This window comes from Actinia tenebrosa, unplaced genomic scaffold, assembly GCF_029948245.1.
Source record: "Actinia tenebrosa isolate PJP-AT-01 unplaced genomic scaffold, QUT_ActTen_1.0 PGA_scaffold2__45_contigs__length_23673736, whole genome shotgun sequence".
Taxonomy (NCBI): Eukaryota; Metazoa; Cnidaria; class Anthozoa; order Actiniaria; family Actiniidae; genus Actinia; species Actinia tenebrosa.
The window spans coordinates 7,646,760-7,664,663 of NW_028292579.1; the positions used below are offsets into that span (position 1 = coordinate 7,646,760).

The 17,904-nt window shown below is 39.4% G+C and overlaps 2 protein-coding genes and 1 pseudogene across 2 annotated transcripts; all 3 read right to left on the bottom strand.

Annotated features, from left to right (window-relative positions):
• Positions 1–1,086: 1,086 nt before the first annotated feature.
• Positions 1,087–3,569, bottom strand: LOC148909132 (uncharacterized). Its single transcript, XM_089033963.1, has 2 exons — positions 3,074–3,569; positions 1,087–2,750 (listed from the first exon to the last, which is right to left on the bottom strand). Exons 1-2 carry the CDS (start codon positions 3,286–3,288, stop codon positions 2,333–2,335), a joined length of 633 nt encoding a protein of 210 aa, XP_088890089.1. The 5' UTR covers positions 3,289–3,569; the 3' UTR covers positions 1,087–2,332.
• A 7,654-nt stretch (positions 3,570–11,223) lies between these two features.
• On the bottom strand, positions 11,224–14,247 carry LOC116299126 (uncharacterized; annotated as a pseudogene).
• A 421-nt stretch (positions 14,248–14,668) lies between these two features.
• On the bottom strand, positions 14,669–17,699 carry LOC148909133 (uncharacterized). Its single transcript, XM_089034022.1, has 3 exons — positions 17,506–17,699; positions 16,094–16,161; positions 14,669–15,354 (listed from the first exon to the last, which is right to left on the bottom strand). The coding sequence occupies exons 1-3, from the start codon at positions 17,697–17,699 to the stop codon at positions 14,669–14,671; spliced, it is 948 nt and encodes a 315-aa protein (XP_088890148.1).
• Between the last annotated feature and the right edge of the window lie 205 nt (positions 17,700–17,904).

The following is a 17,904-nucleotide window of genomic DNA, read 5'->3' on the forward strand; positions in this document are numbered from 1 at the left end:
AGAGGAGGCTGCTGTAATTGAAGAGCTGTCAAATAAGGACATAGTAAATCTCAATGGTGATGGCCGAAGTGACAGTCCTGGCCATAGTGCTAAATATGGCACATATACTATGATGGAGACAAGCACAGGGAAAATTGCCACCTTCAGCATTGTTCAAGTCTCTGAAGTAACCAGCTCCAATGCTATGGAGAAAGAGGGGTTTCTAAGGTGTTTGAACACTTTAGAAGACACGGTCAGTATAAAATGTATCACAACTGACAGACACACATCCATCACCAGCACTATGGCAAAAGATTTTAGCCACATCAAACACCAGTATGATGTGTGGCATCTTTCCAAGTCAATTGTAAAAAAGCTGAACAAGAAAGCAAAATTGAAGAAAAACCAAGAGCTGGCACCCTGGATACAATCCATTTCAAACCATCTTTGGTGGTGTGCTGCTACATGTAATGGGGATGTACAACTTTTGAGAGAGAAGTGGAAATCTGTTGTTCACCATTGCGTGAACAAGCATTCCTGGAAGGATGCAGAGGTATTCAAAAAGTGTGCCCATCCTCCCCTAACCCGCAGACAAGTGCGCACCACACACTGGATCAAGCCGGGGTCACCAGCTCATGTGGCCCTAGAAGAGGTTGTCCTTCAACCAAAGTTACTTAATGACTTGGCAAGATTGACCGACTTTTGTCACACAGGAGGGCTTGAAGTTTATCATTTGATGATGCTGAAGTATTGCTCAAAAAGAGAGCACTTCTCTTACAAGGGAATGGTTGCTCGTACTCAACTTGCTGCCATTGACAACAATTTCAATACAGCTAGAATTCAAGCAATTGTTCAAAAAGGCCCAAGGAGTGGAGAAGCTCGTTATCGCAAGTGCTTCCCTAAGATGCACAAGCGCTGGGTTGTTAAGCCAGTCTTACAAAGAAAAAGCTATGCTTTCCTCCCTGAGCTACAACTGAAAGTACTTGAAATTTGTGAGGGTGGCATGGAGGCTGCAGGGGTTGACCCAATTGAAGAGGTTGAATTACCAAGAAACATTGCTAGTGTTCCTGCCCCAGACAAACAGGAATTGATTGAATGACACCGGTCAAGATTTTCTAGGTAATTAATTTAAATGGAATGTAGTAGAGACTAAAAACACTGAAATGTGTAGTGTTAAGTGATGCTAATTCTAACCATTTCCTATTTTTAATTAACACTATTTAGTAGAAAATAATGCAAAGCATCATTGGCACTCTTTTAGTGATTGTACTCTAGTGAATAGCTGTTTTGAAAGAACTGTCAAGTAAGCCTGTCGTCCCAATCCCCCTCATCTTTGAACAGTTGTGTTCATTACTGGTAATAATTACAATGCTTCTACAAATGGGAAGGTACATGACAGACCCAAGTAAAACTGCTATAAACAAAATATGTAATTAATGTGAAGGGGACCTGATTAAAGTGGTAGATAAGTTTGCAGTTTTTAGATGTTCAGATGAAAATTGTATTAAAATATCATTACCACTTAGGAAACGATTGACTTTTAAATGAAATCTTAAAAGAGGTCTTTTCTTTAACTATCTACGCTCCATTATATATGGGGTCTCTCCCAGTATGAATGTAGTATAGAAAAAATTCCAGCTGAATAGTGACTTTCGCTTTCACTCATGGGAATCAAGATGTTCATTCATTTGCTCTCAGTGAATTAATCAGCACATGATTACTGAGCTGCAAAGGGCCTATTTGCCTGGAAAAAAAATATATGAGCCATAAATGGCTGACAAGCCTGGATGCCAAGATTTCCTAGTGCCAATTTGTCTGACAATGAGACTAGTCAGTACCGAGATTCTAAGATGGGGTGGGATTCTATCACCAAGAGAATTTTTTTTTCATTTAGCACAATTTTTGAATCCATTATAGCATGCTACTTCAAGGCAAATTCTTTATAAACAATACTGACTAGCCTTGTTTTCAGACAAATTGGTGCCCAGGAAATATTGGTTATCCATGTCTAGTATAACTGCAGAATTTGCTTGGTTAGCTCATGATTTTGTCCACTAGTGCTTTGTACACTAGGTTCTCTATTCAGCTGGATATTTTGTCTAGGTGTAGTTGTTTTTAAATAATAAAATATGCAAAACCTAGAAAACATTTATATAAACAACTTTCTATATGTACTTCATCTAAAAATAAATTCATGACTACTCTTATACATTTTGGTCTCAGCCTTTCCATGTTTTCCTTTTCAATTTATCAATTCAGAAATCCTGATAGAAAAAAATCCACTCTGTGTATATGAAATGAAGTAAGGAATAAATAAAATGTATATAATAACTCCATGTAACTTTAGGCCAAGCTAATCATCTGCATAGTGAAAACCTTCAAATTCAAAGTCCTCCTCTAGTCCAGGGGGAGGGAAGTGTGCTCTGATGCACATGACAGCACAAGAGGGCAGAACAACCCGAACTTCCTTTCCAAGAACTCCCCAGCACCATCTTGCTAGTTGCCTATATGCAATGTGTCTGTACTGCTTGTGCTCTGGGCCTTCATACGCATTACTGTACTGCTGTTTGTACTGAGCCCATGCGGTTCGAAGAACATACTTATTGGCACAAACAGGTAAGAATCCAGGATGTTGAGTAATGCATGGTGGTGGTTCATCAGCATCTCCATCTTCAACAACAGACTGGCATGTTGCAACCACTTTTTCGATTTCTTGGCAACAAATGCATTCAGATATTGAATCCATAATTTGGCAGCTACCACAGGTACACCTATTTAACAGAAATAAAACAATTCTTAGTATCTTTGAACATTATCAACGATTGTCCCAAGTGAGAATATACATACACAACTTGTGACACAACTATATCCCTGTATCTATATCCTGCAGTATATAACTTATTGACTATCAAGCGATGTTTTTAAACATGTTTTTAATTAAAATTGTGAAAGTTGGTATTGCTTTTGGTCGCAAACTGGATTCATGCATACCAATATCTAAAGAACAGATTGCAAGAACACGAGTGGCAAGATACGATTTTATATAAAATGGATATGTAGTTCAGTTTTGTGATAAGACAGAGGTACGACTTACCAATCTGAATTTGTAAGTCGATTGTTCTCTTGTTCATCGTCTTCAATAATGTCACTGTCAGATCCTTCTCTGAACTCTTCATCTGAGGAGATTTCTATTTCTGGTTCAAACTGATATGGCCGTAAACCAAATTCGTCGTCCATTCCGAAAAATTCTTGAGCGAAATCGTCTCCCGAGCTGTCCGAGCCTTCGGAAGAAGAATTAGATTCTGACATGCCTTTAATTTGATGACCAAGTTGTATTTTTTGAGTAAAAAGTATAAGAAACTGAGGAAGAAGTCAGGCAAACAACTGGAAGCTTGAACTCTTGTGACGTTGTGACGTCATTACGCTATTTTTCTGAGCCCGCGATAAAAGCGCAAGATGGCGGCCACCAGAGCGATATATGCGATGTTTTCAAAAAATTGTTTTAGAAAAATGGATGCTCTATCCCCTTTAAAAACTGGATTTTTGGACTTCTCAAATGATGTAGTTCCTCTTAAAAATGGGTCATTTTGGAGGGTCAGTTGTCCTTTAACGCGCCATTGACCACTTTCCGCCAACTCGTCGTCGGTGTAGAATTCCTTCATCTTTTCTAACACTTCGGGCTTTACGTACAAGGAATCCGTAGCTACGCGCGGGATGTCTTCTTTATCAAACCACAGTAGCATCGCCAATAGGTTAATGTGCGCATAGGCAAGCATGCTGGCACGCAGATGGTAATACTGCGGTCGATGGTCCTGGTAATAACACAGCGCATTCCATTCGTGTAGTTTATCATCTACAAGGTAATCCCATTTCTCTACAGACACCATTGTTCCTTCATCATGTGCACGCTTGATGAGGAAGCTTAGCTCACCTTCGTCCGTTATCAGGCGCCGCTGCATATGTTTTTCACCTTCTTTTGCGCCTTGCGTGAATTTACCTATGACCACACGCGCCGTGGGGTTATGCTCCGGTAACCACTGCGTAAAGGCGCTGTGACAAAGTATGGCTTCATGCGCTGTGTATTTTAAAAGTTTGCGCTCTTCAAAGAACTTCAATAGGGGTATGGGTATCCATTCTTTCTCCTGCAGGTGCTTCCCATACCACGCATGGATTATGGGGTGCAGACCCGCTGCTAATTTCCAGGTGGTCAACCGTACAAACCCCGTTGCTGGGGCGTCGTAGTGACCATCCAACGCAACACGAAAGAACTGTGAATCTGGATGTCCTTCTGGAACATTTGGGCAAAGTGTTGATGATACTTGGCAACCATGGAAATACAATAGGAGATTAGAGGTTGCACAGGAGGTTGCGAAGTTGAAAGGGAGAGTTGAAAAACTCAAGAGTTCCGAAGCTACAAAAAGAAAAAGGATTCTTGACTATATTTCAAATAAGAATAGTAGACAAGAATTTGAGCCTTTGAATTCCTTCCCACCTCCTCTCCATTTGTTAAGCTTGTCATTTGCCTTCAGAAGAAAGCAAAGCTAGCTCGACTTGCTAATAAGGTGAAGCAATGGTTTAATGAAACTAATGGTTCTCAGAAGGATTTTCAATATCGGTTTACAGGGCAAGACTCTAGATTATTTCTCCATAACTTCATGTACGTCATTGATGCAGTCAAAGAGCAATCTGATAGTAATAAGCAGACGTTTGCTCTTCATGTTTTTGCATATCTTTGCTTGCAGCTGAGGCAGATTGTCTGTCTGTTTTGTAGGGTAGTGAACATTACTGCACAGGACATTCAAACATTAAAGCATCATTGCACAAACTTTTTCAGAGCTTCATGTTTATTCTCAGTTTCCATTACACCCACAACCTGGGGAATTGGCCATATCATCCCAGCACATGCTTTAGAGGTATTTAGGGCATATGGATTAGGCCTTAATGTTGTCTCAATGGAGGGACGCGAAGCTAAACATGTAGCTATATCACGTTATAGCCAAAACACAAATTTTTCTGGAAGATGGGAGCAGATCTTTAGATATGAATTTGTCCAGCTTATATGGTTAAGGGAAAGGGGTTATTATGATGAGGAAAACAATTTATCAAAGCAAACTTACATCCCACCTAGAGTTTCTAATGAGGAATCTTGCTTCTGTGGTTTTGATAAGGCAGAACAGGGACAGTGTCCCTATTGTCTGCATAGATACAGAAAACAAATCGAGGAAAGTGTTAAGTCATGTAAACCTCTAGTTGACAAAGATGTCTTTACTTAAAGTAAAACAAAGGATAAAATTAAGCTTTACCTTCATGAGTAGGGGGAATGTTGTGATCTAAAATGAGGTTAGATATTGAGTTAGTATTTAAAACCAGGGAATATTTCATATACATTTTGTTTTTATTGAAATCATTTGATTTCTATTATTGAATGGAGAACTAAAACCTTAAATGACAGTCTCAAGCCAGCAGACAAAAACAAAAAACAAAACAAAAAAACACAACATACCACATGACGAATTTCTATTATCCAACTAATTTATTAGGGTAGTTTTATTGAACCATGGAATACTGTTTGTTATTGTCTTGCCTAAATTATTAAATTATTGCAAATCCTGCAATCTGATTGGTTAAAAGGAGTGCGATTAATTCCCAAATCGCATCCTTAGAGGCTCTTAATCGCATCCTAAAAAATATTCTTTCTAAACAATAAAATAAAGCAAAGTAAAACAAAAAAAATTTTTTTTTCTTTAGATGTATTTTTTTGTTCGCATTTAGTTCTTCTACTACATTAAATTTATTATTCTGCACTCTTTATTGTGTCTTTTTCTTGTGTATGATTACAAAAAGGATATGATTAAGTGGTAACTGAACTTCGTGTCATGCAATTTTAGTCTGAAATCAAACTTGCAATTACAAATCGCACTCCCGCAAATTGCACTCCACTCAGTTCAATTACATGTACCATCATTAATTCAACTCTTTGTTTCTCTTTCTATTTTAAAAAACTCTAAAAAAGAAAATTCATTTTCATGTGTTCATCAAAACTACTCTAGAAACTAACATTATTTTTTAAAGGAGCAGCTGAAACCATAACTAGGGCTTCAATAGTGACATGAGCATGAGCAGAATGTGCCAGTAATTTCTTGCTTCTTAGCAATGCTTGTCTTTTCTCACACCTGTGTGAGTAATAGCTCTGCAGAGATATTCCGAGTTATGCTCATGCAACTAATGAAAACTAAGAAACAAACAACATTGGGCCTACTGTAGTTGTTGCCTTAACTACTGTTATTTGATGTCTACTTTGCCCAATTTATTATACTTTGTTGTAAATTCTGTTTGAAATGAATAAAACAAATGGTTTGGTTACAAATTGTTTGACTTTGATAATTAAATAGAGGTAGATCTATAACACCTAGAGCAATAGACAGTCTTTAACAATGTTTGTTAAACTAGTTTACTATTTTACAGGTTAAGTACCACCACTATACTTCAACATACTATTATCTAGCCATGTTTGAGTCATTTCAGGAATAAACCTGGGCTCTATTAATTTCTGTATATGCAATGTCCAAATGACTCTGTGAGGAAATGCATGAATCAAAGTAAACCCTGTAGGGAGGAGTGCAGATAAAAAGAAAGGGGGTTTGATAGCTAACATGAGCACTGAGTGGGGAATTTGATCAAAAATTCTTTGATTTTTTTGAATATTTTTTTCTTAAGATTTCTATGCTTTCATGTTATTTGATCAAGAACTGCTTCCACAACTTGGGGCATTTAAATATGTTTACATTTTTTAAAGAATTTTGTTCAATTCTCCACTATTTGCCCGCAATCCCCCATCCCATCCCCTTCACAGGGTTAACTTTGATAATTGCAAACATTACTTATTGTGTATGGCGAATCCGGCCTTGTTCCATACCCCATAATGAAAATTTATATGAAGTTCCGATGGCTTAATCTTGTAGATGAAAGCAAAGTCTTTCTCGGGACTTACAATTACACGAGACTTTCCATTGATTCTCCCTGACGGTGACTTCTTGAAGTAGCTTTTGACTTGTTCTTCGCCTAAAGAAGTCAGCTTTGAGAACAAAGTTATCACACTTGGCTTTGATGTAAATGAAAGCACATACCCTTTCTTGTTCTCACTAAAACAAACATGATCAGAAATATTTCTATCCCTTGTATGACTAATAGCTTTCCTTAAACAAAGGAAAAGGTCAACTGGGACGTTTCTTACAACTTCTCCTTGATATGGGTTCCTGATTCTTGTTCTGCCATTCAGCCGGGAACTTATTTTTGTCAACCACATTTTGGCCTCCGTCTCAAAACAGGATCCACAATTTACATTCGTATTTAATATCACCTTCAGGGGATCAGAAGGTGGTTTGAAAGCTGCATGTGTTGCTCTGATATAGCCACGTACGCTGTTCTTGAAAGCTTCGATATTTTCACCAAGTCCAATGTCTTCAAAAGCCTGTATACATGTCTCTATTTTCCTTTCTATCAGCAACGCTCCTTCATCATACAGCTGAGCATCAGAATGGTCTGATTCATCTTCGCTTTCAGAGTTCATAAGTTGATCAATTACTTCATCCACCAAAAACGTCGCCATCTTGAATTACTTACAAATCAATTTTTTCAAGGCATACTGCTGACCCGGGATATCGGCTTCCCATGCCTCATTTCAAGGCCTGTGTGCCCACCCTGAAGGGGACCCTTTCTTGGCGGAAGCGGATGAGCACACCTGTCAGGTCGTTGATGATACTTAGGCCTTGTAACAGCTGATGGTTGAGTGATGTGCCGCCGAACTTAGCGGCCGCGTCGAAGACGACACGTGTCTTTGCCGGCTTGGGGTTGCTGACAGGGTGGTGGGGTAAGAACCAGGTCTTGTCGCTCACTGTCTCGACTTCGTCCTTCGTAAGCTTCCGAGCGTGTCCCTTGTCTAAGTGGCCCTCGATTGCTGACTTGTATCTAGACAACAACTCCGGATCTCTAACGAGACGTCCCTTGAGACTTCGTAGTCTAGCTTCAGCAAGTTGGCGGTTGTAAGGTAATTGGAGTTTCTCTCTCTTCCATAGCAAACCCATTTGGTAGTGTCCATCTTGCTTCGATATGGTATCTTCTATCACCTTCATTGCTCTCTTATCCTCCACTGACATTGGTTCGATCTCCGGTCTCTCAATACCATAAGACTCTACTTTCCAAAACTCCTCTACTTGATGGCTCAGAGTAACGTCTGTTCCGCAGACGTGATTGGAACACGACCCTTTGCATGGTCTCTCCTTGGAGGCTCCACCGAGGACGCTCCAACCTAAGATTGTTCTGATGGCAAAGGGTTCGTCGGATTTTCCCTGTCTGACTTCAAGGGGTACGAAGGCCTCTTCGACACCCGTTCAGGTGAGGAGTGATATCTTCTTTCTCTGCACTTCTGGAAATGGCACTTCTTTCAGGTGTGGCCAACGATCAACGGCCTTGAGGATCTTGGTGTGTTTGAGAGGGATCTCCAGCTCCTTAATAGCCCACGCTGAGCTGACATTAACGGATCGTTTGTCATCAGTGTTCTCTTCCGTTTCTCTACCGTTTCGTACCGTTTTCTGGAACTCCAGTATTGCTGACGGTAGACAACGAGATTCGGCTCGGAGTCCCTTGCATGCTGAGTTGGTTTGCTTATGATGGGTCTATCATGCTTATGTCTGAACCCGTGTCTAGTAGACCGTAGGTTGTGAGTGAGTCTCCGTTCTTACTTATCACTTTAAGTGGTATGACTTGTAACAGAATTTCACAGGAGTCAACACTTGAGGAGACTGTGTGCGATCCACCAACATCTGAATTCACGGTGGGTTCGGTCTTGCCGGTTTCTTGTGAGAAGGTTGCAGCATTAGCTCCTTCAGTCTCCTTGTTGTCATTGAAATGCAGCAATGTGTGATGCGGTTTGTCGCAGCTTGGCGCACGACATCGCGTAGATGACCCGCACGATCTGGAGCGGTGTTTAGTTGAACTGAGGCAGTTGAAGCATATATGCCTGGACTTGACAAAGTCGTTTCTCTCTTTGGGTGATTTGGCTTTAAAGACATCACAGTGATACAGTCTATGCGACTTGGAACACAGGAAACATGACTCTGCTGGACTTTTAACATCAGTAGTGGTAGTAAAGGTTTAGGCCCTTTGTGCTGTTGTCTTTATTCTTGGTTTTAGGCTTGTCAGTTCTTCGGCCGGCGGCTTAGCGAGGAAGGGGTGGTTGACGACATCTGCTCTCTCTCTTAAAAACTTGGAAACGTCCTTGAAGTTTGGCATGGTCTGACCTTGCCTTTCACGCTTGTTCAACAGCTCTACAAATCTGGACTGTATCTGTCTTGGTAGACGAACCATTATTTTCTCTAGGTTATCTGTGTTCATCTCGGATAGATAGCCCATCGCATCTAGGGTATCGTAGTTCGACTGTACCAGGTCGGCGAAGTTCCGTAGTGTCTGACTGTCGTTCGCTTGGATGACTGGTTCCTTTGTCATTGTTTCAATACATGCCTTCACAACTTGATACAGCCTTCCGAAGCGTTCTTCTAGCACCTTAAAAGCCTTGTCGAGCCCTCCAGGTATGGTTTCGTATCTCTGCACTGCAGCTAAGGCTGGTCCCTCAAGGAATTGAAGTAGTCGAGTCATTTTTACAGCGTTATCCAGGGGTCTCGATTCTACCAGCTGCTTGAACCTCTGGCGAAAACCATGATATTTGTTGGGCGAGCCGTCGAACTTTAAAACTTGAACATTTAGTAGGTCGTTGGCTGCACTAATCCTGTCCATGGTTGATACGATAGTGGTGAGAAGGGTTTCCCCTGCTAAGGCGTTGGTAGTTGAGGGTGTGTCTACTGGTAGGCCCGTCTGTGGGACGGTTAACATGGGCTTGATCTTGGTGGGTTCTTCATCGTCCTTCATTACTGTCTCCTGAATCATCATAGGTCGCATGGGCTCTATTCCGGCTGTTGCAATGTTTATCCAGTCCTCGCTCTCCATGTCGTTGTGCGTACTTGTTTGGTCCCTGTTCGGACACTGGTATTCACGGTTTTTCGGGGGTAGAATATCCTCTTGATAGCAAGGTGGGTCTTTGGGTGTGGACGTCTTGATCATTTTCGGTAAGACCGATGGGCTTGGTGTTTGGTAGTCCGAGAACATGGGTGGAGGTGGAATTATAGGTGCCTCAAAACTGCTAAAGTTTCCTCCTTCGAGCGAGTTTTCAAACATTTCACGGGGCTGGTCGGACTGGTCGGTTTGCACAGGTTCCTGGTTCCGGGTAGTTTGCACGTTAACTGATCTCTCAGGAGAGAAATCCACTGATTTACCACCGCCACAGTGCACTCTGGACAGCTCTAAAGCCTGTTGTAGTTCTTCTTCCTTCTGTTTGATTTCTATTTCCAACCTTGTCATCTCGAGCTCAACTGTGTTTGAGATATAAGAATTTATTTTCTTGTTGTATTCTTGCACTCTAAGTCGCTGGGACTGAAACTGTTCTTCAACACTGCGGTATTTCTCACACGATTTGTTTGACAATTCTCCATATTTTTCACAACATTCCTTGTAGCGATCAAAGGCGCCGCTAAGGCGGCCTTGGAGGTCTTGAATGTCTTCAATATTTGAATAACTATTCAAACTCTCGTCGATTTTCTTGTACAAACGAGTCAAAAAGGCAATATATCCACTTCGGGATTTATCAAGACCACGGATCTTCTCAATTAACACTCCTTGCTTGTCCATAGCTTGACATTTCACTCATGGGTGATCACGTTTGGATTTTACGGCGATGTAGAAGGTTTATTTCAAAACAATGTTTACGTTCGATCGATTGGGTTTACAAACAAATCAGAGTAAAATCCTAGGAAAAAAGACATTAAGTTAAACACGTATGACACCACGAACAAGCAAGGCACATTTAACTCACAAACAATGCGATAAGAAGACAAAAACAAGATGAAAATGAAGAGAGAACAAACACTTACCAAATGATGAATGACTCACAATAAAGCACATGGCAGAAAACACGGCGCGCGGGGTTAATCGGTGAGGGAACACACGGACACTGGACATACGGAACGACGGATACACGAAACTAAACTTAATACTGTTGAGAATGCCTCAACATAGTACATAGTATATCTAATGTAGTACTGTTTGGTGGATTAAGCATGAGCACCATCTAACAAGAACAGGAACTTTTCGATTTTACAGCCATGATATGAAGTAAATCAATATCTAGCATGTTTAAACAATGCTAAAAGACCATAAATCCTTATTGTTAATGACATTTGAGAACTCTTCTGCAAGCTCATTATAAGATTGGTAAGACGTGGGCACTTCAATAGTTGGCCCACAGATGTGTGCAATAGGTTTTCGTAAAGCACCATCTAAGGTATTAAAGGTAACTTCAATGGATGTCACTGTAACTAGAATACTACCAGTTGTAAACTCCAAAAAACTTTTCTGTGAGTTTTCATTGAGAGACTTGATAAAACGTTTCAGAAAATCTAAGCAGTTATGTTGTTAGTCATTTGAAGGAGTGACATCTAGCAACTTTACAACCTTCTTTGCAGTTGGCTTTTTAGCTTCATAAAACTGTTTCATAGCTTCTAAAGAAGTGAATGCAGGTTGACCCTTCAATGATACAAAAATTGGTTTCCAGCAATTTGATATGTACTTAGGCTTTTGTATGAGCTCCTGGTGAGCGAGTTGACATGTGAGTTGTAAAATGTTTTCTTTTGTTGGACGTTTATAACACTTATAGCTGCTTAGCAGGTCAAGAAGGTCTTCATCACATTCATCAAACTCACATGTTTTACATTTAAGCAAAACTTCTGCCTCATTATTTGCCACATACAACAAAAATGACTCAAAAAGGAAGTCTTCACTAATAGAATTCTCATCAAACAAGCAGCACCCAGAATACACCATAAAGTTCAACTGGAAAGTAATTAACCTTATTGTAACCATAAACTAAAATTCTGGCTTTAGCCTCCCATTCTTGGCGCTGATAGTCATGTCTGACTGATGGCACTTTTTCTGTTGCACCCATTGAAGGGAAGTAAAAAAGTGATTCATGATCTCACGTAACACCCCAAAACCTCTACCCTTCTCTTCCTGCCCACGCTCATCTACAATGATTACGTTTAAATCATTACTGAATATTTCAGTATATTTGAATTCTTCAATAAGATCCTTCAACAGATTACTTCTGTGAACCAGTACATCTCTTGATGGTAAGTTTCCTAAACATAAAATACATAGTTAAAATATAGTAACATAGTTTATTTATATATTTCATTATCAAGCTTTACGTCCAAAGAATCGCCAGTGTTGCAACTTTTAAAATATATGATTTGAGATTAATTTTCCCTTGTGGATTTTTGGCAAAGCAGTAATGGTCTTACCTTGGTCTAAATTCAACAATATGCTGGGCACAGCTTCCTTGCTTACACCTTCAGCAGATGAAGACCCAGATAAGGTACATTATTCATTGGACAATAGTTCATTAACAATTTTACAGTATTTGTCTTGTCTGTTGTTTCCCTTAGTAGATGGCACACTTTATAAAAGTTAAATGCTGTAATTCTTCCTGCACGTTGGTTGAACCAGAATTGGCTTTGTCCCTGGTGAATGGTTTTGTAACATATGACATCTATTTGATTTTCATCAATTTCAATAAAGTCCATAAATTTCAAAACAGTTTCCTCATCCAACTCTTCCTTGCAATCGTGCAATTCAACACTTTTGAAAATGTCAGCATATTCCAACATGGTATATACTGTAACATTTTGAACAGTTTCAAACAATTCGACATTCAAGTTTTTTTTTCCTGCAACATGATTTATATTTTATGATTTACATCTTTTTCCATCTTATGATGAAAAGTTTACATCATATATAAATCATCAGTATAAATATATTGATATTAGATTACAGCACACACAACAACAAGCACACAAAAAATATATATATATAAATATAAATACACGAAAAAACATAAGATTTGCCAGTTATTTGATTATATCTAGTGCGAGACATATTTTCCCTCATTTCTTTTTGTGTTTGAAAATAACGTTATTCTCCTTGGCTACCTTATACTCCATTCTTTCATTTTGTCTCAAAACATTTTGTATAAACTTTAAATTAGGAGTTTTCTGGCTCTCTCTTGCTTTATATAAACACATTTTGTATGTTAATATGATATTGTTGATTATGGTATCATCTACACCTAAAATAATATTGGATTTATTACATTCTGGTAAGTGAATATCAAAATCAAAGAGCCAATTCCTTAATTCAAAATAAAAATTCATTGATTCAATGCACTCTACAAAGAGATGATCAATAGTTTCAGGATATAATGAGCAAAAAGAACAGGACGAGTACTCCAAAATTTTAAAATGGTGAAGATCCCGGTTGAGATATAATATGTTATTCAAAATATTATTCGACATTCAAGTTATCATTCATGTGTTTGTCCAGACTAGATTTGTCAGTGACTTGTACACTGGGTTCTTCCAAAAACGCCAAGGCCAAAGAATCGGGACAAACTTACTGAAGACCCTTTCGCAGAGACTCACGTTTTGAACCTTGATCTACAGCAGTACATCTTGGGTCAAAATTGTGTGGTTTGAAGTACGTTTTCTCTTCTTTTCCAAACTCTGCTTTAGTTAACTTTAACTTATCAAGCGAAACAGCATAGCTATCATTTCGTTGACGCCTTTTCCATACACATTTTTCAGAGGTGCACGTACTTATCATGTTACTGCAAACAGTTGCTTGAAGATCAAACAAAGCAGCAGCGACATGTTTATAAAGACCATCCATCCCCCCTTTACACTCGCAGTAAGCAGAGTGGACGTCAGCGTCATCTTTCATAAACGCGAATCCATTGTATGTTGGCAATCCACCTTCTGTTTTGCTCCTATCGGTTGGCTTAACGGAAAATTTAAAGAAGCAGTACTTGGTTCTCGGTACGGCATAAAATTGCAACTGCACTACGTGGCCGTCTCTGTATAACTTGAATCCTGTGAGACTTTTGAAAGCACGGAGACTCTCTTCCGTATAATCATCCTTGCCAATGAAGTAGCTATACAGTTGTCCAAAAGTGAACTCAGGTATTGTGGAAAAATTGTACGTCCATCCAGTCACATCTTTAGGATTGGTAAGCTGATCTCCTTTGTCAGTTCGCAACTTTTCCTTCAATACTTCCGATAAATTATACTCCAAAGGATTATCCAATTTTAGGCTTTGAATTTCCTCCATATTCTTGCATAAAAGGATACTAAATACAATTTTTACCTCACTTTTATTTCTCAAAAACTATGTAAGGTATGTTTTCATTTTACCCTTGTTATGACGTCATATGGGTCACGTGACCCGAAGTTAATTAGTTCAACAGACTATTCAAGATGGCGGACGCTAAAGAATTTTAGCCAAATTAATTTGTGTTTTATTGCCCACTATATCGGTTTGTTCACTAAATATTAGCATTTTTAATGTTGCACCATAGTGTGAGCCTTAAACAGACTACGTTTTTCTACATTGCCAATGTCCTTTAATTAGTCCGCCTGGAGGATTAGTGTGCTCACTCGAGCTCGTAAATCATCCATTTCTTTCACAAATTCTTCCGCAGCAGTATTAAGTGGTATGTTTTGGCGCCTTGTTGGAGTGTAATTAACTCTAGCTATCTTATGTGGGGGTTCAATGTAAAAATGTGAAAGTGAAAATTGATGAACAACAGCCATCTTGACCGACCAAAATTAGCTAAATTTCCGGCTCTTGACTGAATCACACTTCGTAAAGCGCCATGAGTAAAGAACGTTTGCGCGTGATCACGAATCGCTTCGGGATCGGACCACTGTAAACGGTCAGCTTCAACAGCATTATTTAACAAGAAATGGAAATTTCTCTCACTGGAGCACGAGTAGGAGGCTGCCCCTTGCATCAGGAGTTGTAAATATTGCATCAGCGTGTACTGAGCCATACCTTGTTGATGAGTTGTATATTCAAGAAAGCCACCGATAAACTCGGTAATATTTAACTGGCTGTATTCAACATTACCTTTAGGTGAAAACAGGAATTCATTAGGAAGCAGCCCTTTGTTCTTCTTCCGTAGGTCAATCAGAGTAGGTACAGAATGTGGTGGCGTAAAAACAATAGGTTCTCCAGAGGTAAAAACGTGCTGTAATGGATTACTGTCGCCGGTAGTATAAGCGGGTGTAGCGCGATGTGCCTCTAAATCCAACTGAACGTTTGCTAAATCCAACTGGAATTTGAGGTTTTCGTGTTTTAGCGTCTCCAATTGAATTTGCTCGTCGATGTCTATAGCTAACTGGTGGTGTGAGACAATAGATTCGGGCTGGCGAGAACCTGGTGAGGAGCGATCGGTTTGGATTTAGATCACCAAGTTCAAGATGAGCAGAAAGCTCAGATAAATCCGTTAGATAGTCGGAAGGCTCGAGGCGTTTGTGTAGCTGCCTCACAGGCTTTGAACTATCTGGTTTATTTCTGTGAATTCTGGTTTGTTACAACTATTTTGACTCATTTCTCATCCACTGTTTGATGTTTTGACCTTTTGTTTTGTCAAAAACCTATGAGGACTACACGTGCAAATATGCAAATCAGCACAGGTAGCCCAAACTACAAAAACTTAACAAAATCAACTCAAGAAACGGGAGTTACAGTTTGGGTTCTTTGGGCTTTCGCTGAGATTGACTAGAATGAGCCATTGCGAAGAATAAAAGAGCGGCTAGTGGATATGGTTACCTGAACGAAGAGATTGCTAACTGATTATATTACATATGCTTGCTCATTATTGTCCCATGACTGCTGAAGTGTTACAGGATTAATTGCACATTTTAACATTCCCATGTCAAAATATACACATTACCATAGCGCGGTCTTAAAAAATGGCTGGAGAAGAAGCACTTTATGTTTACAACACTGCTTTTAAAATTTGCTTGATTTTTGAGAAAGCGAAATCTATTTCTTCTCAATCTGAGGTTACATACTTTGCAAAGGAGAAGAAGACGTCAATTGGCGATTTCTTCTAACGATTCAACTCCAAAATAGAGTTTATAATCGCAGACGACCAAGAGCACGGGTTTACCCTCGTCCTCAGTTCTGGTTTGGACAACTTCTAAACGACTTAAATCAAGACCTTCTTTGGCGTGAACACTTCAGAATTAACAGAAACTCGTTCAATTTCATTTGTGGTATTTTTGGTCCAGATATGAGTAAGCAGGACACAATATTTCATCAAGCAATCTCAGTTGAGAAGCAAGTAGCGATTGCTTTATGACGGCTAGCTACTGGCCGTCTGGCTAGCTACTGAACGATAGGGCAAACGTTTGGAATTGGACGTGCCACAGCAATGAAAATCAAGGATTCCCTATGCTCTGCTGTCATTCGTAGAGCCAATGATTTTATCAAGCTTCCAAAAATAGGAACAAGAAAATGTATCCAGGGGTTTCAAAACAGCAGCACATTTCCACAAGTTGTTGGTGTTTTTGAATGATGGATCGCATATAGCAATAGGCACCCCAAGGGAAAACCCAAACGCGTATTATGACAGAAAGCAGTTTCACAGTATTATTCTGCAAGGAGTTGCCGATAGCGATAAGAAATTCTTAAATGTTAGCACTGGGTATGCGGGAAGCATCCACAATGCAAGAGTCTTAAGAATGAGCTCCGGTTACGCTACGGTTGAAAACAATTCCATTTTAGACGCCCCCTTGGACAGAATTTCGGACAGGGAAGTAAAGCCTCTATTAGTTGCCGATCCAGCCTACAAACTGACTATGTGGTGCATGAAGCCATACCCAAAGGTAAGAGGTATCACCAAGAGGCAAACAGCTTTTAACAGCTTTGTGATTGAGCAAGCTTTTGATCTTTTTAAAGGGAGATGGAGATGCCTACTAGATAATCTTAACGAATCTGAGGAGAAGGCTGCTTACACTATCATTGCCTGTTGTATTTTACATAATATATGTTTAGATGTAGATGACGAAATTCTAGTTAACGTTGTGAATGACGGAAATGGCAATCAAGCTAACGCACTGCCAGGCCATGTCATAAACCAAGATGGTTCAGGTTAAGAAAGCATATAAAAAATTCTTTCCTTTGATAATGACTGTTATCAAAAAAGATATCTAATTCATATGCAACAAGAGAACTCATGTAAATTTATTTTTAAAAATATTTCTGCTTGCATGAACTTCCAGAATATAAATCAAAGACATTTCAAATTATGCTTCTAATAGTATAAATCATTGTTTATGAACAGTAGCAAAAGTATGGTAGTTCCAACCACAAAAAAATTGAAAAAAAAAAAAAAATCACTTCTTGCCGTCACCTTTGAAAATTTTGGCTACTTGTGTGGTGTCCATCATAAGTTTTTGGCTTTTAAGTTCTCGTTCGCCTTCAGCCTCTGAAAGGCGCTAAAAAATCGTAATGTTTCCTCTGACTCTCCTGCAAATAACTAATCAACTCTGCAGAATTCGTAGGGTCAGGATAACTTGCCTTTCTCTTCCTTTCCCTTTTTTTGCTGGAGTTTTCCCCTTTGATGATGAGGCATTTTTCTTGGCAGTGGTCTTTTCTTGATCTGGATCTTCATTGCCACTCTCTTCCAAGTCTGTTATGATTTCGGAATCACCATCAAATGATGTTTTGTTCTTTGAAGAGGAGGCAGAGGACTCACCAATCCCAGTTTCCATCACCAACTTCGGTGTAATGTTGGGTTTGCATCCCAGGACGACCCATATCGTCGAAATATTCAAATTTCTCCCTGTTGTTGCCACTTTGGTTATTATGATCTTTTACTTTTTTGTATTTCTCTTCCAGTGATTTGATGCGGAATTTGCACTGAGGTCCAGTCCTGAAGCTGCTGAGACCTTGATCATTTAATATTTTGTTAAATTT